The following is a 23,188-nucleotide window of genomic DNA, read 5'->3' on the forward strand; positions in this document are numbered from 1 at the left end:
GATCCAATAATGTAAATGTATTAATAGTTGTATATTTAGTCTTATTTATCCCAATGTTGCCTGTAATCTTGATGGTTTTAATTCTGTGTAAATTGTAGGTAATATTTGGTGGTTACTGTTCATAATGGGTAATCCTCACTTTGCAAGAATCACAGTTATTTTGCTGGATAAAAGATTTGCATATTGTCTCGGGCGGTAAACGTCAAAACCAACAAACATATTAAATTAACTGGATTATCTATGGCTATATTATCTATTTCAAACTAGTGTGACAGAAAGAAGGGGTGGTAAGGATTTTTACTGGGTACAGTTTCTTGCCACCTTGCTTTCAAGTAGACCTTGGGATACTTGTTTGGATGAACTATTAATCACCTGAATTTTTAAGGTGTTTAGATTTGCAATACGCACCTTCACTTTTGGAAAGTTTGATCTATGGATTGAATTGGGCATGGGAGGAGGAAGGACTCTGAAATATGTGTGTTATTTTGAAACCCTATAGGAGAATACAGGCTTAGAGACAGGTCAACATTTCATAGAACACGATGGCCAATTTTGCATATATCAACATAGGAGTAAGACCTCATCCTTTTATAGCTTTTGAAAGTAGTTTTTCTATTGTGTAATATAGTAAAATGGGGAAGATTGTTTTATTTGAGAAAATCCCTTCAAGGCTTTAGAAAAGAAAAAAAAATATTTTACACTGCCAGGAAACTTTTTTTTTACTTGCAAAGTTAGGGATAATAGGATATTTTATATAACTTGGCAAAATCAAGGCAGAATTCTGGTGCCCAGACTTACTCAGGAACATTTGAGCGTAGCCTGCCATTCAGAGAATAAACCAGTGAATTCTCAAGGACAAGTCTTGTCACATGTCACCAGACCAACTCTCAACAATCCAATAATGGTTAATGGTTAACTGGTTCAAAAGAAATCAAATCAGAAATTCTTTGCTCTGAAATAAATAGCTACAACCATAAACGCTTAACTTCATACTCTCATTTGGCCCACCAATGAAGAAAACCACTGACATCTGCTCTGGTACTTTGAAATTGTTGTGTAATATTAGGACACTCTTCTAAACACTTCGAAATAGCCAAGTCTTAAAGCCTTGTTCTCTCCCATTTTGACAGTGTTCATAGGACTATATAACTGCAGATAACACACACAACACAAACAGAAGCCTTGGTCTAACTGTGATCTACAATTCGGGTGACATAAATCACCAGAGCTACAATGACTAGTATTCATTAATATCACAGCTATTCAAACTCAGACATGCTCATAGGGGCTAGGAATATGATATAATATATATGAAACAGCCCACTCAAGCCAAGCATTTCCAGACTCTGCTCCAATCTTCTCCGAAGTTCAATAGTGATTTGAGGGGTTCAAAAAATAGTCCAAGTTATTTCAGTATTTTGAAGCATTTTTCAATTGGAGAACTTGTGCTTACTGGTTTTACGCTCTCCTGGTCATACTCAATGCTATAAAAATAAATTTACAATGAGGTGAAGCCTAGTCCAAATAATGTCAAAAATTCATAGTTTACAGCTGATCTCATGACCCATCATGCTAAATCATATGTATGAGATATAAGAAATGTTGATTAGATCTTCATAGCAATGTTGTGGGTAAATGTGCACACATTAGGGTATTGTGTCATCATGTTTCCAACTATAAAGAATGCATTTTATTTTTTTAAATGTAAAGATCGTTTGCCAACATATTTATCCCCAAATAATACAATGTATTTCTACAATTTATTTTTCAGAACACATCAATGCTGTTTTTTTCTTGCAGGTTAAATAACCATATCTCTTACCTGCTGCTGTTTGTGATGCAAATAAGTAAATTTCCACAAAGGAATGTCTCTGGTCATCAATAAAATAGTGTTGGTCACCTTATTCACAGCACTCTAGAAAAGCAAACATTTTTTTAAAAATCACTATGTCATCTCATTTAAAGCTTTTCAATTTCAGCTCAATAAATGATGAAACGCGCGGCACTCTTCCAGCCATCTATTATTCACAACTATACCAATGTTTAGTGGCATAGGCATGTGTCTCTTCAATTGTGTAACAAATCCTACATTCAAATGTATGTTTATGTATGTATGTTTGGTTTGGGTTTTATAAAGCGCATGGCTGCCCGAGGGCTTTCCCGCGATGGTGAGTGCTGAACTGGTTACCCGTACCTATTGTTAAATAAATTAATTAATGAGGGAACAACCAGGCTTTAAGTTTTTTCTAAAGGTGACTTCATCTTGCAGTGATCTGAGGCCAAGTGGGAGATCATTCCACATCTTAGGTAATTAGTGTGCGAATGATCTCCCTCCCTATCTTGTCCTCTTGACACTGGTCGTGCTGAGGAAATGTAGTTGAGAAGTTCTTAAGAGTCTAGCTGGAACATGAGCAGGTATCAGATTTCTGAGCTTCACTGGACCTTTGTTCTTTATGGCCCTGTGTGCAATGCAAAGGGATTTGAACTTAACTCTTGCCTCAATCGGCAACCAGTGGAGATGTTTAAAGGATTCTCTTACTGGAACATAGCTTGGAACCTTTAACAAAAGCCTTGCTGCTGCATTTTGCACTACCTGAAGTCTCTTTATTACATACTTAGGCGATCCCACATACAGAGTGTTGCCATAGTGAAAACGCGAAACTATGTTGGTCTGAATCAAATTAAATTCAAATGGATTTCAGATTTCTAAGCGGTCTTCAAAAATGTAGTGCAGAGCAACACTGCGCAGGAACAAATATGCAAAGTAAGGGCTGAGATGATCTGTGAGGTTATGAAAAATTAAACGTCTTCCAGCAAGCTTGAAAACTTCGCAACCTTGTAAATTTGTGAAATTTGTCAACTTTGCACCACTTCTTAGCCTGTCACATTTCTCTGACACTTGCCTAGTTAGGGGGATAAGGGATGTCTCAACCTCATCCCAATAAAAAACGGAAAATTGTTGGCGGCAATTTGTTGATTTAAATTCCACAACAGCCATCATTGACCCCATGTACTGAGGACCATTCTTCAAACAGAAGCTTCAATCAACTAAATCAAACATTGTTTCTGCAGCCCCATACTCTGGGTCAACTTATAAGGGATAAAGTACCCCTGCAGCAAATTATACAGATATTGCAAGCTGCCAAGGAGTTCCATAACCATATAGAGGAACAAGGCAGAAGTCTGAGTTCTTTAAAAAGGTTATGGAACTACACCAGGGGGTATTTTATCCCTTATAATTAGGGCTCCCGGTTTTATGGTATTTATTTTTTAGTCATTTCCGTCTATATTTATCCATATTTATTTTTTGTCAGCTTTATCTGTATTTATCCATATTTATTATGGTTTTTTTTAATAAAGTAAAGCTGAAACTGGGATATTTCCACATTTATTTAACCAATAAATATGCAGTCATGGTTGAATGCCTGCCAGGTTTCAGGGATATGAACAACTGCCGAAGATAAATCAATGCACTTACATGAAAATATGCACATTTCAGTATCAACCTTGTGCATTGCTACTGCAGTTTAAGCCTCTTTAATAAAATTCCTTTCTTTTTTAAACCCCTTACCTATCAATCGACACAGTTATTGGCCTGACAGTCATGTCAAAGTATATTTAGAATCACTCAAAAAGCACCCAATTTCCGTTTTTATCCACATTTAAAAATAAATACAGACAAGAAAATGAATGGTTTTCTGTCTGTATTTATATGTAAAAATCAGTAAAAACGGAAAACAGGGAGCCTTACTTAGAATACATGGTCACACCATCACTTTTCCCACAAGCCACTTAAAACCTTGGTGCATAGCTCTTTCATATGAAAGAGTGAACATGTTTGCAAACATGAAGAATAAAAATAAAACCTCTGGTGCAAAATTAAACACATAAAAACCTGATAGATATTTGTTGCAAGCAGATATTGGAAACAGTTCATGTCGGAACTCAACTGTAATAACCTTATAATAGTCGAGTTTGTCACAAGTCGCTAATTATAATTAAAGTAGTTTATACAGGGATTACAAAATCCCATGTATTATAAGGCCATTACATCTTGGATGTTTTTTGTAAACAGTCTATCTTGTAACCGAAGTTGGTCTGCATCATCAATGTTGATAAAATGTGAAATAACTTTGCAGATATGTTTGAGTCACCTTTAGTCTGGATATTGGTTTATAAGAAACACTGTGATGAGTCATTGTTTTTGGAGAGGAAATGAAAGGGCACTTTGCTAAGAGGGTTGACATACCAGTCCTTATACATGCTTCCATGCATTAAGGAGTGGCTTAGTAAGCTTCAAAAACACAAACATGATTTCTATAGCACTCGAAGCACTGAACTTTTCAGAAGTGAATGCTTTCATTGAGTTTGCCATCAGTAACTGGTACCTAGCTATTTTACAATTTGAATTGTTCTGCAGCATTCAAAGTCAGCCCCACCTAATAAAGTTAAGGTTCTTTAAAGAGCTTTAATGTAAGTTAAATGCAGTGGTGGCTGCTCCTGATGCAACGAGGTAGGGCGGGCAGCAGGGGGAGGGGAGGGATAAATACATAAATACAAAAACAAAGAATAACATTAAAAAATGAATAAAAATCGACTCGCCTGATGCTGCATCGGCTCCTCTCCCGATCCTCGACAGGCACACGCTGCACAGGCTCCCAGATGCCAATCCCAGTGTTTCTCTCATGCTGGGGATACTATTCTCAGTACGCTGGGATTGGTCTGAGATGCCTGGTTTGCCACTCAGACAGTACATGGCAGCCTGTGGCTTTTCTCCACCCGGCTGTGCAACACAGCCGGGTGGAGAACTGCTAAGTGCATATGACGGGTTGGCCGGCCTAAGACTGCCTGCCAAGCCATCATGCGCACTTAGTAGTGCCCATATCTCCTCCTCCTGGATGGCTCGGCAACTCCCCGCCCTGTGACTCAGCTATCAAGCAGAGGCAACGGCGAAAAACACAATTATAATAAAAATATTTTATTATCATTTCCTTTTTCACTGTTGCCTCTGCTGGGTAGCAGCAGTGGGGCTACGCGCCTCTGCCACAGCGGAGGAGCCGCCCCTGGCTAAACGTCAAGACAGGAGAGTAACTTAGTGGAAACAGTTAGCTGTACTACCTATGTAAATGAATGGAGATTGCCTCAGAGAAAATCGACTACATGTACCACAATGCAATGGAGCCTTACCATTATGCATCATGAGTAATCAACATGCCTGTTTATATTTGCGGACATCAGGAAGCGAGCATGAGGTTGCGGACCAGACTTTCATCTTCCTTCTGAACTAGGATTCAACCTTGTACGCATTTCTTTCGCTCATACCTGGATGTCTTCAAGACTTGGCCTCAAAACAACATTTGGAATTGCCAGGTGAATTTCAGCTTTAAACATTGGAATGGAAGCTTGATCCTTCGTCAGTTTAGCTGTCCCATATATGGAGCTTCCAGTGTGCATACGACGCTTCAATGCATCCAAGGAACTTTTGGTGCCTGTGTGAGATATATGGCAATGTTTTATATATGCTTTGAAAGAACACAATGTATAAAACATACTTCTAGTCAGCCAAAAGTGAGATATCAAGACGTGACTCTATACCAAAGGAAACCTACACTTAATTAAACAGTCCGTGTGTTTCTGGCACAGTAGTCCCATCATGTTATAGTAGCTGCAGGAAAGACATTCTTGACAGCGCGTTTTCTGCTTTGAGTCCAAATGAGCGCAGGGAAATGAATCCTAAAATGGAGAAAAAGAAATGGGCACAAGTTGAAAAGAAATCGGCAAAGGACCTAAGAGCAGAATTAACACAGCGCAACGCAGCAAGCCACCTTGCTGCCCTGCGTAAAAGGGCAGGCATGCCCCATATTTAACATCATTCCTGCCCTTTCCTTGCGCTGGAGCACTTCAGGCAGCCTAGTGCCAACTCAGGCACCGGTGCCTGAATTACAAGGAGAATTGTTTTTGTGCAGAAAGGGATACCTTACGGCACAAAAGAGTCTCTCGAGGCATTATCCTCTTTCTATGTGTGCTGCAGAGGACATAACTAGGTGAAAAAAGATGTTTATCCTCTTTACATGTTCTACCCATGAACACCTCCCACAATGAAATGTAACCCAATGCAGCACCAGCATAAGCGGCTGTACTACAATAATTTTTTACAAAGCCATGCAAGGTGGCGCAAATTGCCCCTTGTGTGGCTTTAAAAATATGTACTAGCATTTTGCATCATGATTGCGCCTCAAAAGTGGTGCAACCATGACGTAAAATGTTAGTAAATCTGGTTCCTAGTTTATATGGCATAGCCCAAGAAAGAACTGTGTTTTTCTTCAAGATATTAATTTAAATATATATTGCTCTGTAACAAAAAAAACGTAACTGTGATTGAACACCCCCTTTCACTTTAACCATGTAATTCAGCTGGAAGCTTGGTCAGGGCTGGACTGGCCACAGCAGGCACTGGGCATTTTCCCGGTAGGCCAGAGGGGTAGGGGCTGTCTTTGTGCCCATGGGGGCCGGTTGGTCATGTGTTCCAGCCTGACCAGATTCCGGACTCTGAGGAACAGAATTATTAAAGGTTTGTGCTCGCACTCGCTCAAATCAAAATTATGCAAAGCATTACAAAGCGATGCAACGAGTAGCAATAGCAGGAAATACTATTTTGCACCGGAAGTTGACACTCATTAAGCAATCAAACCTCTTTGTGCCATTTCCCTGGTAATCTATGCAAGGGTGGCCTATCTAGGGTCGACTGGTGCAAAAGAACATAGTTTTTGGTGCAAAGTCAGATCACATAAAGTAGCGCTAGCTGGCCTTGCTCTAAATCTTAACACCAAATGAAAGCAGGAGCAGACTAGTGGTCAAGCGGTATGCCACCTGACGTACCTACATGTAACATGTGCTTTACGCTATAGTACCCATGTTACATGTCTGACCCCCATACTCTTGCCTCCATGTAGGAACTTATACTGAAGAGTGTACCCAGAGTACAAATCTTAGGCTAGACACTGAAGGTTTGCCTTTGCACACGAGCACAAGGCTGAGTATCAGGTAAAACAGTTATATTAATTATGAGCGCCACTGAATGCTTTATTGGCAGCCAGTTCTTACTAAATGGCCTATGTTGTGCCCTTCATGAAGAGTGGAGCTGCATTTTTTCATGCAGCGCTCTCCTGCTGGAAGGACAAGAAATCTGGGCCAGTGGAGCTGCTTGAAATTTGGCTGAATAATATATTGTTGCATCTGCACACATCACAACAAATCTAATGCAACAACATTGTACATATGTTTATCCAGTGTAATGAGGGATGGCATACGTTTGCAAAAGCAGACTCGCGATGCTATGCATTCCACCATTTTCTCTCAATTTCCTCACTTGCTCCTTCATTTGGCCTTTGATTTCCTTCTTTTTATTGCAGTCAGTTCAACACAAGCATTAGCAAGGTCGATAGGCCTGGCTTACATATTCAGTTATAAACTCAAACTATTGGCTTTGTCAAAACCGCAGAGTGCACTGAATTTGTATTTCAGCAGTGCCCGGTGACTGGGGTGCTGCCAATTATGCGGAACCCTCTCAGCAGCTCACTGAGGTTGCTAAGGACTCCAAAGGGTCGATCCTCTCATGGCGGCCACTAGAAGAGGCGAATTTGCCATCTCTAGCAATTCGTTTGCTTTGCTTTATTCATAACCATTGTGTCTTACTGACGAAGAAAATACCAAAACAGATTTTTTTGTGTACAAAATTCATTAATGAGACAAAGATTTCACAGCGGCAATAAGTGTGATGACTGAGGGTACTTCTCAGATGTACAATAATCCCTCATTCAGTTGCTAGGATGCAGAAAGATACACTCCAACAGCCAATAACATTATGGTGACTGTGAGACAACAATGGGCTGATGCAAGATATGACTGCCAATATATGAAGAAGGCTCACCCAAGCAAGCCAGTGGGTTGAAAGGGAGACAGCCAAAACCTCTGTGAACCCTATTGGCTGGCTTTGCCAGACTTAACAAGAATAGGGTACATATTTACATCTAGGCCCCACACGCGGTCCAGTGCCCATTGCATGTTGCCTAAAGAGGATGCTCTGGGTATGTGCTCTTTATTGGTGTTCATGGGACAACTACAGGAAGTCTGATGTCCTTGGGCACAGCCTGCGGCATCTCCTGGGGGCGTCCACTGCAGAGACTGACATTCGAGGTGGATCATTCAGTCGCTCCTTGGCTTACTTGTTTCCCCTAAGGCACCTGGGTAGTGTCTACAACCCCACTGTTATGGGACCGGATCTCTTTGTGGTCTTCACAAACCTTTATTGAGTGGCGGCGTTGCCTCACTTACCTGCAACATTGTCTGCCCTCACAGCAGCGCATATTTCTTTGTTCTTGGTGGCACTGTGCCCCTTGTCCCCTGCACGATTCCTAGCTGCTATCTTTGGCGGTGGCACAGAGTACAAGCGGAAGTACTCTTCCCAGGGGTGGAGGAGGTGTGACTGGCCATGCAGCCTACTATGTTTTTTTCTGAGTGAACACACCTCGTGGTAGGATATCTATTCTATTTTTCTTCTTTCTGCGATTGTTGGTTTTCCTTGTGTGTTTTGCTCGTGCTAGCTCAGTTTTCACATCTCACTTTTGAAAGGTTCTATGCTGAAGACTTTTTTCTCCAGTGTGTACTACTTTAAAAAGTTTGAGGTTCAGATTCTGTTTTCTTAACCTTTTAGTCCCAAATGACTTTCTTCTAACTACAAAATGGGCTGAGCGTTGGCAATAAGAGTATCACAGCTCTTCCTGAGGACAACGCCGTTCTCTGCTTGGTTTAGATACTTTTGGCCTTTACGTTTTCTACTTTCAGCTTTCTGCAGTACTCCATCCCCCTGCCTTGACTCTGCTTGCCAGACCCAGAGCCTTGTTCCCTGTCCTGATATTTTTCCTCTGGATTGCAAGTTTTTATTCTCTGGAAGGACCAGAGGGTTTATCAGCTTTTGTTCTATCTCTCAAACCGAACCTCCTGTACCAATTTCCAGGACTTAAGTGGTAGAAGGGAACAGTAGGGCGTATCTTCACCTTAAGAAGACCCATACCGTTACCCTCAGAGAAGCCCCCGGCAACTGGTACTCCCAGGAAAGGCAAAGGTGTGCGTTTAGGTGGCAGCATTGTATGCAAGTGTGCCGCAACTGGGTGACTGTTGAGACGTGCAAAAATCACCTCACCTATTACATGAAATAAAGGACTCAGAGGAGGAGAAGTTAATGATAACTAACTGGGAAATGTGGCTGCTTGAAAGGATTATCCACCATGATAGTTCCCTGGGCAACCACCTACTTATGGTTTGCGCTAAAGCATTCCTTAAGTTTCTACCCCCACAATTTGCTCTGCTTCTATACACACAAGCACATATATGATCCCTTTTCCTTGTAGCTGGTTGTAATTAATGGTGTGCGAATTTTGTGTAAATTTGTGTCATTTCCTTTTACTTAGTTATGCAAAATTGTATTTAGCAATATTTTATGCACAAAATGAACACGAAGATGTATTTTGCATGAAAACATAGCGCAGAATCGCGATGACGCGAACAGCAGTCGCTTGTGTTCACATTGTTCCTGTGGTAGGATTTTTCCCCTAACAGATAGACAATTAAGTGGCGTAATGACATAACGTCGGACATTATGTTTCACCCCCACATCTCATTTCAAACGTTCACCTGAAGACTGTTTCTGTCGGCCGCTCTTAGCTTCTGCTTCAGCGCCTCAATCATTTCATACATGGAACGCTCCACTTGCTGACTTTGCCTGCAAGGAAAGGATACCCTTTTCAGAATATCATGTTCTGATTTCTTTCTTTAATTTAATTTAATAATAAAAAACGAACACATGAAAAGACTGGCGAGTTCTTGAAATGAGGCTGCAGTCATGGGACATGGCATTCATGAGTTGGAGGACAGAGCGGCAGCTTCATCTGAGGGAACATGCACAAGGGTAAATGTAGCAGTGAAGAGACAGAAGTGCCCGAATCTATTGACAAATTCAACTAAACTAGAAAATGGCCACAGCTACCATTTATGGAAGTGTAGTACACTTTAATGACGCTACTTAGAGCACAAAATATACCAAAATCTTGACACAATGTCACATGATCTATAGCAGGACTGCCGTCAACAGAAACAGCAACCAGTTGAGAGAGCATTTTAGCATTAAACTAATGATGCAGTAGTATTATTTTACATAATGTCACTGTAGAAGGAGGTGTCTGACAAGCATATACGATCTACACATGTCCCATACATCCACCTTTTCTAGTAAATTTGTTGACAAGATCTGTGTACTTAAAATGACACTTGGACAAATCTAACCTTCTGGGCAGTGCTATCTACCCACTTTTTGCATTATTATGTAACAACTGCGGGTCCCCAGGAGGTCGATACATTGTTGTCCAGAAGTCGCAGCCAAAACGGCGTTCATCCTTTTTACACTGTGAGGAGTGCTGTCATCAAGTAACAGGGGCAGTCGCCTGAGAGCAGACAATGCAGCCAGTTTTTCCCCATACCGACATTGAACATTCCTGTACTGCTGGGACAGGAACTCCACCACCAAATATACACCTACGACTTGTAACCTGAGCTCCATGCATACTGATACAAGAAAACGTGCTCAGAGGCTTTAACTGCACCTGAGAAGGAGGCACAGAGGACAAGATGAGCTACATTGGAAGAAAATATTCCATGAAAATATTTACAGCATTAACTTGAATGTCTAGAAAAAAATTCTTTAGACCTACACCACAATACTAATTACAATATAGCCTTAGAGCACACCGTAGCAGGCTCTACCGGCCATTAAAGGCCCTCTTCAGCTCTGACCTTTAACAAGGAAGCAGGCCTTTAATGACCGGTAGAGACCACTACAGAGAGCTCTAAGGCTATTAGAACATTCCGCCCCTAGATGGCAGAATGTTCTAATTTGTAAAAACAATGACCTCACGGAGCCCGAGGGGATTGATCACAACAACAGCTGTGAACAAACATTGGAATGTTGATGCGCCGGGTTTCTACCAGCCATTAGAAGCCTGGAGCACTCCATTGGCTTCAATGGAGCGCTCAACATTCCAATGTTCTTATAAATATTCTAATGTTGTGCTCACTAAATACTCAATTGTCTTCAGCACTGACAACAAGTGTTTGTGATAACTGCAATTGCATATTCTGCTAATATTTAATTGGATACCGTACAATGATATATTGGCGGCGGCCGAACCAATCGATTTTTCTGTTCTTTCCAGGAAGGCAGGCACTGCGATGGGTTCATCCTCAGGAAGGGTAACCAGAGGAGTGACGGAAATGTCTTCAAGTATCCTTTCAATCCGGCAGTCCAGCGTGTCCATTGCCTCCTTGCAGATCTGCTGCACTTCCCTTATGGTGTCATAAACGTGGTCTATGTCTAAAAATGAAGGACAAAATGAAGGTCATTTAGAAGTCCGGTCAGAATGTCGAGGCTCTTCGAAATTCACACTATTCCTCTATAAAGCAATAACATAAAAATGGATAACTACAAATGCATCGTCTTTCTTTTGCGCAAGTGTTCTTTCTCTTCTACAAGGACATTGGATTGCAAATAATGTATTTGATTTATTATTTATTAAGAAAGTGTTGAATACCGCTGAAGCCATTTCTATATATGAAATACACTACACACAACGTTCTACTTTCAATAACCTTTTAATGGATGTAATTAATCTCAAATCTACATTTACTCTGTTGGGACTAAACAATGTGAGCAATGCAAACAATGTAAGCTTTGCGTGTTGTCCTGAAGCCATTCTTTAGACATTTGCAAAATTGCAATGAAAGTACACAAGATGTACACTTCTCTGATATTAGAAGTGTTACTGCTAATGATGCATCTCTTATAAATGGGGTTTAGTAAATGGCTCCAGCATTATATTTGTGAGTTCTTGGACCACTAAATGATAAGGGCAGTTGTGGGTGATATCCCTACAATGGTAAGCATCAGCGGGATGAGACTAAGTCCCCAGCAATCAGGAACTCTAACCCAAGACATTAGGACCAGCTTTGAAGTAGAAGGGATCCCTTTGATTTCTCCCTAAAATGTTCAGTTCTTGGATAAACAAGGCAGGCAAAGGTTCGGTTCTTTAATGGCAAATGTCAGCTACAGTGTCAATCATCACACTGCTGGCTTGTAAAGTCATCCAGAGAGTATGAATGAGGAGTCGTCTAGAATGGAAAATGCCTGCTATTAGGGTACTACAATTTGGACTCAAATGCCTCTTTCTAGAGGGTACGGCAGAGTTTCTTAGAGGGTGGGGAGGGAGCGAGAGTGGGAAGGGACCAGGCAGAGGAGATTCGATTGAAAGTGTGGAGACATGTAAAAGATGGGCTGAGATTGAATACATTGAGAACGACCACATCTATTCTATGCTGCTGTCCTTGCCAAAACAACAGAAGCAGGGGGATTCTCCTTTCATCAAATATTCTCTTTGTTTACCCAGAAGTGTGATTCCCTACTAATAATGAAAGTTGAAGTTGTCCACATGGAAATTCCATCAAGGTAAGAGGATTCTGCTTTATGTAAACTAAAAAGAGCAATGATTTCATTGATTTAAGAAGAACATTGGGTGTGCACCGAGGAGTGAGTACAGAAGGGTAACATATTGCTGGCCCATTAATTCTTGCGCTGTATGGGCAACAATCTACCAAGCACTGCATCTTAAGTCTGTGCAAGGTACCAGGTTTGACAGGGTGTGGTCTATGACCTGACAATGGCTTGCCCGACTGGTGCTTATTTGTCTTCGGGAGCCTTCGCCCCTGATTGGAATTATTTTCGCTTCACTCGCAGTCAACGGTCTTTGACACAAAGCTGCTGAATGTGTTCTGTGTTAATGGTGGAGAAGGCTCTGAGATGACAGCCTCTCTTGAGCTCTGCAAGAGTAATCTGGCAGGCTGGCTTCCGCTTCTGGCTGAGGATGGGGGCATAGGAGCAATTAAAGGACAACTGTGAAAGTCCTTTGAGAATGGAGCTTTAATAAACGCGAGTGATGTCTGCTCTTCCGGACATTTCTGATGGGAAGATGGCAAAATTCATGCCCTTTTGTCTGGGGCCGCAGACTGTGATGGCAATACATTGTATTCCTACTGCTTTTTTTTCTCTGTCTCCATTTGTGTGTGGTCTCAACTCTTTTTCTTTATTTTCTCTTCTCTTTTTCATTGTCACTATTTCACACTCTCGAGCTGTCACACAGCTACCATCGTGCCTGTTTTACCTTCCCTCTCAGAAACCCAAATTGCTAGAAGCAGCATACCAACATCTTCCCAGATTATTTATAGATTTTACTAGCACTCCAAGTAGTGTGTCCTCCTCACCCTGTAGGTGAGGCCGGCGAGGTGACTTTTTGTTTTAAAAGGCATTGTATGCTGATAAAGATTTGGATGAGAAAACATTAAGTAAGATAAACCCCCGAGGGCATACTGCAGATTCACTCCTCTGCTCCTTTTTTCAAAGAATACAGGGCATCTTCTTCAGTAAGTGATTGTTCCAAGGTGGAAGTAGTATGTGATATGACTGGTGGGCCTTATCATGTAATACTGACACAATACACAAAAGTGGACCTTGGAATCACCCTTAGCAGCCCTAACTCGGTCCTGGTAGAGTTGCACAGAGCAGTCAGGCATGCTTAGATGAACATGTGTTGAGCATTTCACAGTACCAGCATAGACAATAAGTGACATGACTCGACAGAAACCTTGACACCAATTAATTAAAATAGATTGTATTTTTATATAAATATAGGCACCAAAATAAAATTTGTATCATACATACAACCAGAGTTGTGGATTTTTGAAGTGTTGAAAAATAAATGAAGCAAATCTTTCAAAATGGTCCCATAGAAGTCAATGGGGATAAATACAGGTGACACAAACGAACCCTCTTGTGGATAAGGTCATGTGGGTCCCTATACCAAGTCCCAACAGTCGTTCCTTCGGTACCTTGCCCAAGGAGTCCGGATGCAGAGGTGACTTAGCTGTCCTTGGTACTGAACTGAATCCACGGCAGCTGTTGTAAACTTGCTGCACTTGACAGAACAGGAGTTCCACTCAACCCATGGGAAGAGGAGGCCTTTGGAGTCCTATGACCCGGGTTCAACAGCTGGATTTCTTCTACCTTGCTTGGCAGCTCCAGATGCAGAGGTAGCTGGCAGCTGTTTGCGCTAAAGATGCTTTGCCACACACTCAACGACTCCAAATTCAGGATGCAGGAACACAGCAGCGGGGTCATTGATGACGGTGGTCGCTGTCACTGTGACTTTCTCTCAGGCTGGAGATGCCACTCAAGGGGCAAAACACCCGACCGGTGATCACCAAGCCTTGGCTGCGGCAAATGTAGTCCACGGTTACTTCGACGGCTGGAGATTGTCAGGAGTGGAGTAAGAGCTTGCCACTTAGTGAAAGCTTAACTAGTACTCTGGGTTAGCAGGACACCACTTCTCTTCAGGCTCACTCTTGACCAGGGGCGGCTCCTCCATAAGGACGGAGGAGCATAGCTCCACTGCCTTATCACAGTGCGAGAAGCAGAAACATTAAATGGTATTTTAAATACTATTTTATGTTTCTGCTTCTCGCACTGCGAGAAAGCAGAAGGGTATTCCTGGTTGGGGGTGGGCGGGTCGGCGCGTAGTGGCTTGCCCAATGCTGTGGGCCCTGACTGTTTGGTCGGCCCTCTTGGACCGACCAAACCAGTCATGCGCACTCGGACTTTTCTCTATGTAGGCTGAATGCAGCCTACACAGGGAAAATGGCCGCTTCATAGGCGCCAGCTGAGCGCCGTCCCCACCAATCACAATGTTGCCATTGCAGCATTGTGATTGGCTTAGGGGAGGGGAGGGAGGCTGCCTGTGGCTACTTCCTGTTGAGGAAAGCAGCCTTCCTGGTGGGATGTGCTAGCACTTTCCCAGGGTGGAGATAATGGCCTGGGCAGGAAGAAGGTAACACCTCTGCCCTTCCACGATGGCTAGTGTTCTATCCAGAGTCCTCTATTTTAGAATCTGCCAACATGGCAGAACCCTTCCTTGGCTGTACAGACCTCCTAGTTCACCCTAAAGATGTGGCTAGCCTTTTGGAGGTGTATGCCTCCTGAATAATTAATTTTCCCCCCTGTCCGGCTGGACAGGGCGGGAAGGGCTTTGTGCTCGAGTGGGGAACAAGGAATTACACATCAAAGGCAGTGAAAGACTTTGACGATCAACACCTTGTTTGACTGTAAACACTAGCCATCCTGGAAGGGCAGAGGTGTTATCTTCTTCCTGCCCAGGCCTTTATCTCCAACTTGGGAAAGTGCTAGCACATCCCACCAGGAAGGCAGACTCTTGTCTTCGTGGCAAACAGCTTTGGAAATCCTGCCAATGCACTGGGTCAGTGTATCCTAGGGGGGCACCGACTCAGGGTGTTGTGGGTGAAAAAGCATGGTGTTTGACACCAAACAAGACGGAATTTGGTTGACCCATAATGGAGCTGGCTACCTCAAGTGTTCCCTGTAGCCAGCGCATATAAAGTATGAACCACTGGTTACTTATGTTAAAACTTTGCTTTACAGGGTTACTGTAGGGATATATATGAATAAGCATATATATATATATATATATATATATATATATATATATATATATATATATATATATATATATATATATTACCTACTGGCGATAGCCAGTAGGTAGTTATAGTTAGGACCACGTTTCCATAGGAAAACCTCAACATTCTATTTTGAATAACTTTGGCGCCGGTCGACGAATCCTCGCAAATTTTTCAAAATAGGTGGGGCGCTACGCTCCGCTCCTACCCTGAAAGTCTCGGGGGGATCCGTCAAGCGGGGGCTGAGATAAAAGGGGGGTCCCAAAACGCGTTTTTCCCATGCATTTTTCCATAGGACCTTTAGAACGAGCTACAGCCCGAACGGCTGAACAGAATTACTCAAAATTTGGCAGAGAGGTAGTCCCTAGGTCAAGGAAGTGCCTTTTGTAGGTTTGGTGTAAATCTGTTCAGTAGATTCTGAGAAAATAGCCTTTAAATCAATATATATATCTGAGCCAGCTTACGGTACGCTTACCGTACGCTTACGGTAAGCGTACGGTGGCGTGCGCGAGCGCGATTCTGATTGGCTCTTAGATCTTAGTAAACATTCGAATCGGCCGAAACCAGGAAGCGGCGGCCGCCATTTTGTCTCTCGCACTGAGAGTGATTTTTAAAATATCAAGCCCAAAAACATGTAAAGGGGCTGTTTTGACAACTCCCTCCCACATAGTCATGTTGAGGGAGTCCCCAAACATCCCCCAAGTGCAAAAACGGTTTTATTTTTTTTTCGGCAATTTCGCGGGGTACGCTTACCGTACGCTTACCGTAAGCGTACGGTAAAAAAATAAAAATAAAAAAAACACTATCCACACTTACCCCACCCCCTGTGCTTTTGGTGGCCGAAGGCCACCAAAAGCACCGGGCTTATGTTAAGGGCAAAAAACACTATCCACACTTACCCCACCCCCTGTGCTTTTGGTGGCCGAAGGCCACCAAATGTACAGGGCTTATTATAAGGGAAAAAAACTTAGCATTTAAAAAACCGTACTAATTCACTGAAAAAACCATAGGTTTCACACACGTTATAGTTAGGAATTAGCATTTAAAAAACCTTGCAAATTCACTGAAAAAACCATAGGTTTCACACATGTTATAGTTAGCGGAAATTTTACTGATAAAAAACCAGTGAAATTCCCCCGTTATAGTTAGCGCAGGCAACTATAACTCACGCGACTGCAATCTTCTGCTGATGACATATGTGTCTTTATGAAAAAAAAATATTTGTAATATATGTATAGCTAAAAATGTATGGAAGAAGACATGGGCAAATAAGTGTCTAAATACAGTATTAGCATCAGCAGAGGATTGCAGTCGCGTGAGTTATAGTTGCCTGCGCTAACTATAACGGGGGAATTTCACTGGTTTTTTATCAGTAAAATTTCCGCTAACTATAACATGTGTGAAACCTATGGTTTTTTCAGTGAATATATATATATATACACACACCTTTAATATAATGCTCTCTACCTCCTGGGCTTAGGAGGAAAACCTTAAGAGTGACTTTAGTTATATTCAAGCAGTGGTGTGGCTCTGCAGCACTTGGTGTGTGCAGAGTCACTCTCGAGCAGACAGGCTGCTTGTGCAGGTAGCTACAATGGCAGTCCTGCAGACACACTTTTACTTGGGTCACATAGGGTGCCATAACATAGTGCTGCAGCCCTGGTGACCCCTTGTCCTGGGTACCAGGGGTACCATATACTAGGGGCTTATCAATTGGTTTTATCAATTAACACCATCACTTTTAGGGGAAAGAGCATGAACAATGGGGCTTAGTTAGCAGGCCCAGTGTACTGTCATAGTCAAAAAACAACATTTAGCAGTCTAAAATTGGTCACAAAATGGGTGGGCGTCTGCAAAGAAGCCCAGTTTCTAACAGTGAATTTGAACAATAAACATTGCCTCTAAAGTCAAAACAATTTGCATTTGTATTGCAGTAATGTGGTTGCAAAATGAAGGTTCTTACACTTCTCAATGTTTAGGGAAGTCCAGGAGAGCTGTGTTAGTCCTGGTGTGAGAGCTTCCTCAATTTGCCCTATGAAGGGCCGCATCAGTGGCTTCAGCATGGGATGGATGCCATTCACAAATGTTTGGTAGTCGAGCAACATACCTTGCAGTCTGCAACAGAGAAAAGTGCCATTATTAGTTTTAACAGGATAATACTATACATGACTGCTGCACATGGCTGCTGCTCAAACAGAGACAATACACAGAGATAAAATGTCAATGACCCATTCTAAGTAGTGGCATTTAATCCAAAATATGTGGTTGGTTGAGATTAAACATAATAGAAGTTAATCTATATCATCATAATGCTCATAGAAAGAAGAAGCCAAACAGATGTTTATTTGCAAAGGTGTTCCTTAGTAATATTCTAAACAATATCACAGGCTGCCCAATCTAGGACCAAGTGCAAACAGATGGTGTATCATATGGAGCCCTCACCAAACCTGTCTTCTTGGTTTAGCATGGGCACTGATGGATACTAAACTGTCTTCTCTATCAAATTCGGATAAACATGCAACTGGATAGAAAATACCTATGTTAACGTTTGGAAAGCAAGCATCGGGAAAAGTAACATGCAACTATGCAGCATAATATTTGCAGGACATTTTATGTTCTGATCCTCAGTTAAATTAGAGGCTTTAGAATTTTCACTGTGCAGCATGGACGAGAGCAAATACACAGCTTTAATAAACAAGCATTGGCAAAGCCAATAGGTCTCGCCTATGCAAGAGCTATTGGCTTTGCCAATGTGCTTTATCCATGTTGTATACCAGCATGGCTGCTGTTCAGCATGGCTAAATGTTGATGGCATAGGGGAGAGTGGTGTGGAGTGTTGTAGAGTGGAATGGCAAAGAGTGGAGTAGAGTGGAATGCCATAGAGTGGAGTCATGTAGAGTGGTGTACAGTGGGGTGACGTTGAGTGCAGCCTCATAGAATTCAGCAGCATACAATGCAGCGTCATAGAATACAGTCACATAGATTAGAGTGTTGCAGAGTGGCTAAAGAACAGTAGCATAGAGTGTAGTGGTGCAGTGTAGAGTGGGATAAAGTGCAGTGGCGTAGAGTGGTGCTGAGTAGAGTAGAATGCAGTAGGGTGGAGTGGTGTAGAGTAGAGTGGCCTACAGTATAGCAGAGTAGATTGGTGTAGAGTGCATTGGCGTAGAGTGTTGCAGAGTATGGTGGTACAGAGTGTAGTGGCATACAATGCAGTGTTGTAGAATGAAGGCATAGATTAGAGAGGTTCAGAGTATCATGCAGTGGTGCAGAGATGAATGGCATACATTGCATTGGCATACAGTGCAGTGGGGTAGACTGCAGTGGCGTAGAGTGCATTGGCATTTAAATGCAGTAGTGCAGAGTAGAGTGGCATTGAGATCAGAGGTATGGAGTGCAGTATTGTAGAGTTGAGTGCCATAGACTGCTGTGGTGTAGAGTGCAGTGGCATAGAGTAGAGTGGTGTAGAGTGATTTAGAGTGCAGTGGTATCATGAACAGTGGTACAGAGCAGAGTGCAGTGGTGTAGAGTAGAGGCATGTAGAATAGAGTAGAGTGCAGTGGCATATAGTGGCATGATATATAGTAGAGAATACTGGATGGGCGTAGAGTGTTGCAGGGTATAGTGGCGGAGAGTACAGTGGTGTAGAGTAAAACAGAATAGAGTGCAGTGCCATTGAGTAAAGTGGACTAGAGTACAGCACCATAGAATTCAGTGGCGTAAAGTGCAGCATCGTAGAATGCAATGGCGTAGATTAAAGTTCAGTGGTGTAGAGAGCATAGTTGCAGAGTAGAGTGACATAGAGTTCAGTGTCATAGAGTGCAGTAGGGCAGATTGCAGTGGCGTAGAGTACAATGGTGTAGAGTGCAGTGGCATAGAGTAGAGTGGTGAAGAGTAGAATGGAATAGAGTGCAGTGCCTTTGAGTACAGTGGACTAGAGTAGAGTGCAGTGGTGTAGAGTGCAGTGGCACAGAGTAGAGTGGTGCTGAGTAGAGTAGAATGCAGGGGGTAGAGTGGTGTAGAATGGGGTGGCTTAGAGTAGAGTGGATTGGTGTAGAGTGCATTAGCGTAAAGTGCTGCAAAGTATAGAAGCATAGAGTGCAGTGACATGCAATGCAGTGTTGTAGAATGCAGTGGCATAGATTAGAGTGGTTCAGAGAAGAGTGCAGAGTAGTCAAGAGTAGAGTGACATAGAGTGCAGTGGCATAGAGTGCAGTGGGGTAGATTGCAGTGGCATAGAGTACAATGGTATAGAGTGCAGTGGTGCTAATTAGAGTGGCATAGAGTAAAGAGGCATAGAGGCCAGTGGCGTATAGTGGTGCAGAGTTGAGTGCCGTAGAGTGCTGTGGTGTAGAGTGTCGTAGAGTGTATTGATGAAGAGTGCAGTGGTATAGAGTAGAGTGGTGTAGAGTAGAGTGGCATTAAGTGCAGTAGTGCTGAGTACAGTGGTGCAGAGTAGAGTGCAGTGGCATAGAGTGGCATGGCATAGAGTAGAGTAGAGTGGACTGGTGCAGAGCACATTGGTGTAGAGTGTTGCAGGGCATAGTGGTGTAGAGTGCAGAGCCATAGAATTCAGTGATGTACAATGCAGCATTGTAGAATGCAGTGGTGTAGATTAGAGTGGTGCATAGTAGAGAGCAGTGGTGCAGAGTGGAGTGGTGCAGAGTAGAGTGGCATAGAGTGTAATAGGGCAGAGTAGACTGACAGAATGGAGTGCTGCAGAGTGCAGTGATGCAGAGTAGAGTGGTGCAGAGTGCATTGGCATTGACTTCAGTGATGGAGAGTGCAGTGTTGCAGAGTACAGGTTCAGAGTACATTGGCATAGAGTGCAATGGCACAGAGTAGTGTGCAATATGGTAGAGTATAGTGAAGCAGAATGCAATGACGTAGAGCGCAGTGGTTTAGAGTAGTGTGGTGTATAGTGCGTTGGCATAAAGTGAATTTGCGCAGAGCGGATAGAGTGGAGTACAGTGGTGTGGAGGGCAGTGGCGTAGAGTGTTTGAAAGTAGAGTGAAGTGGCTTAGAGTAGAGTGATGCAGAGTAGAGTGCATTGACATAAAGTAGTGTGCCCAGAATGTAATGGCATACAATAAAGTGCTCTAGAGTTCAGTGGCATAAAGTGCAGTGGTGCAGATTAGATTATAGTGGCATACAGTGGATTAGCATAGAGAGTAGGCACTTAGAGTGAAGTGGCAAACAGTAGAGCACATTGGCATATATTGTATTGGCATAGAGTACAGTGGCATAGGGTACAGTGTTGCAGTGGCGTAGACTCGGGGGGGGACTTAGAGTAGAGTTCTGCAGAGTAGAGTGGAGTGGCCTAGACTGGAGTTATGTAAAGTGCAATGGAGAAGAGTGCAGTGATGTACAGTAGAGTGGTGTAGAGTGCATTGGCATAGAGTAGAGTTGTGCAGATTAGAGTAGGAAAGCATAGAGTGAAATGGCATAGATTGCAGTGGGGTAAAGTGGAGTGGTGCAAAGTGTAGTAGAGTGCAGTAGCACAGAGTGCATTGGCATGGAGTGGTGTTAAGTGGAGTGGTGCATAGTAGAGTGCTGTGGAGTGGCACAGAGCAGGGTATGCATGGTGTAGCATGCTGCCATTATACAGTTCATTTAAATGTTGTTGGGTTGTGAAAAAATAGATTTCCTACTCCCAGTATACAGGAATATTATCATATAAATCCCACCACTTTTGAAGTCAGAGATATAAAAGTAAACACCAAGCTTCCTTGGAATACATAGCCTAACATTTCACCTCTATTTTTGAATGCAGGCAAATGTGACAAGATAAGAACAAGATTTACAGGCCTGTTTACAGACAAGAACATTCATGAAACAATACAAGTAGAGGTAGTGTGAAAAGGTTTTGCTCCTTGGGAGGGACAAACTCAAGCGGGACAACTTCAAAAAACTAAAGCCAGCAAATAGGAAGCCAGAAAATGTGAGTTACAAATCACAAAGCCAATGGTAAGCAACAGGCGGAATGCATTCCCAGGTAAGTTTTTAGAATGTCCCCAAGATGTCTTTACCAAACCAGACAGCTGCGCTGTCTGATACGCTTCGAACTAAAAATGTACACAAAAGTATGCAAAGGGTGCAATGTTTTGCACACAGTACTAGCACAATGCAACATGCTATTATCTACTGCATGATATATATATATATATATATATATATATATATATATATACTGTGTTTCACAAAATACATACTTACCATTCATAAATTGTGTTTTTCAAAAAAGTGCACGTGATAATTTGTAATGGACATTAGAATATTCCATGACATTCAACGTGATCCTTTTATGTCCCCTTTGTGCTTGTGTTCCTGCAGCAGAATTTCTTTCGGAGATCAGACACCTGTCTTGCCCACATTCAGTTCCACATTATGCTCTACAACCCCCTGCTGTGTAGTTGTTGGCTCAATGCTACTTCCACCTATGAGTCAGAAAATCCAGTTTTAAAGGTATTGCACACCCCAAGTGCTAATTTTGAAAAATAAAACGCACAGGTGTCCCTCATTTTTCTTAGGAGACTTTCGCCATCACCTCCATTGGTTCTACCAACTGGTGCCGCCCACTTCTCCCACTTCAACTGCGTTGTCACCACTGAGTGTCACCAGCACTCCTCGAAATGAAATACCTGGGCTTGGCTGTAAAAACATCCAGTCAGTCCCACAGCTGCCATTGATGCTTTTCTGTTGGTTTAGTGGGGCAAACTGGACTCAGGTCAACCAGCAGGAAGGCCACCCGCAGAAGGGACAAAACAAGTCACACTGGCAGCAATTAACCTCTGTGTGACCTGAGTCCTTAGGCACAACAAACATGAGGGCCATAACTGGAGCGAATAGCAGGATGATGGACAAAAATGCAATGGAATTCTGTATGAAGGTGTGCCTAAATGCTGAGCCACCTAAATGGAAAGTGTGAGGTTTGGCTTGAGGCTATTGTATCCAAATGGCGGGAAGGACTCAGGCACATGGAGGACAAAATGATCAGAGCAATGTTACAACAACACTGATTACTGTGACAAATCCACATTCCAGAGACTTTGCAGGCCCCAGGAGTCCTTTTAAAAGTAAGCAAGCTAAAGTACAACCAAACAATGGGGAGGTGCCATCTTCTACGGTGACATAAGCGTCTTTCCCTCTCTTAATGTGATCAGCTTATAGTGTTTTTATCCTTTCAATGCCTAGTAAGTCTAGGATTGGAAGAGTTTGTAGCATGAGTTGTTATATTTTTTATGGTTTCACAAAAGATTGGGAATGGTTCCATTGCACTGGATGTGTATCCGTTCAATTAAACACGTAGACCATCCTGCACACCATGTTGAATGTCTCACAACAGATCAGATGACAGTTTAACTCATTTTAGTACATGGATGTAAAACCTCGCTGTCACTTCCTGTTGCTTCTTGGTGACTTCTTTCCTGCCGCCTTTGCTGCCTCCCCTAAGACCAAGTAAGCAAGATCAATTTCACTCCTCAGCTAACATTTAATAATAATGTTATCAACCGTCCTCAAAGCGCTAGCATCACTTAGCTTTAGTCCGTCAAATGCATGC

General features: G+C 42.5%; 1 protein-coding gene across 1 annotated transcript in view; it reads right to left on the reverse strand.

Moving 5' to 3' along the window:
* LOC146822633 (dynein axonemal heavy chain 5-like) overlaps positions 1 to 23,188 on the reverse strand; it is a 971,002-nt gene that overhangs the window by 754,580 nt on the left and 193,234 nt on the right. The window contains exons 20-25 of the mRNA XM_085606815.1: positions 17,594 to 17,745; positions 11,218 to 11,425; positions 9,694 to 9,781; positions 5,610 to 5,733; positions 5,323 to 5,489; positions 1,823 to 1,915 (exon numbers count right to left, since the gene is read on the reverse strand). Of these exons, the coding sequence (XP_085462941.1) occupies positions 1,823 to 1,915; positions 5,323 to 5,489; positions 5,610 to 5,733; positions 9,694 to 9,781; positions 11,218 to 11,425; positions 17,594 to 17,745 (832 nt within the window). The remainder of the gene's footprint in view (positions 1 to 1,822; positions 1,916 to 5,322; positions 5,490 to 5,609; positions 5,734 to 9,693; positions 9,782 to 11,217; positions 11,426 to 17,593; positions 17,746 to 23,188) is intronic.

This window comes from Triturus cristatus, chromosome 5_2, assembly GCF_964204655.1.
Source record: "Triturus cristatus chromosome 5_2, aTriCri1.1, whole genome shotgun sequence".
In the NCBI taxonomy this organism is placed as follows: domain Eukaryota; kingdom Metazoa; phylum Chordata; class Amphibia; order Caudata; family Salamandridae; genus Triturus; species Triturus cristatus.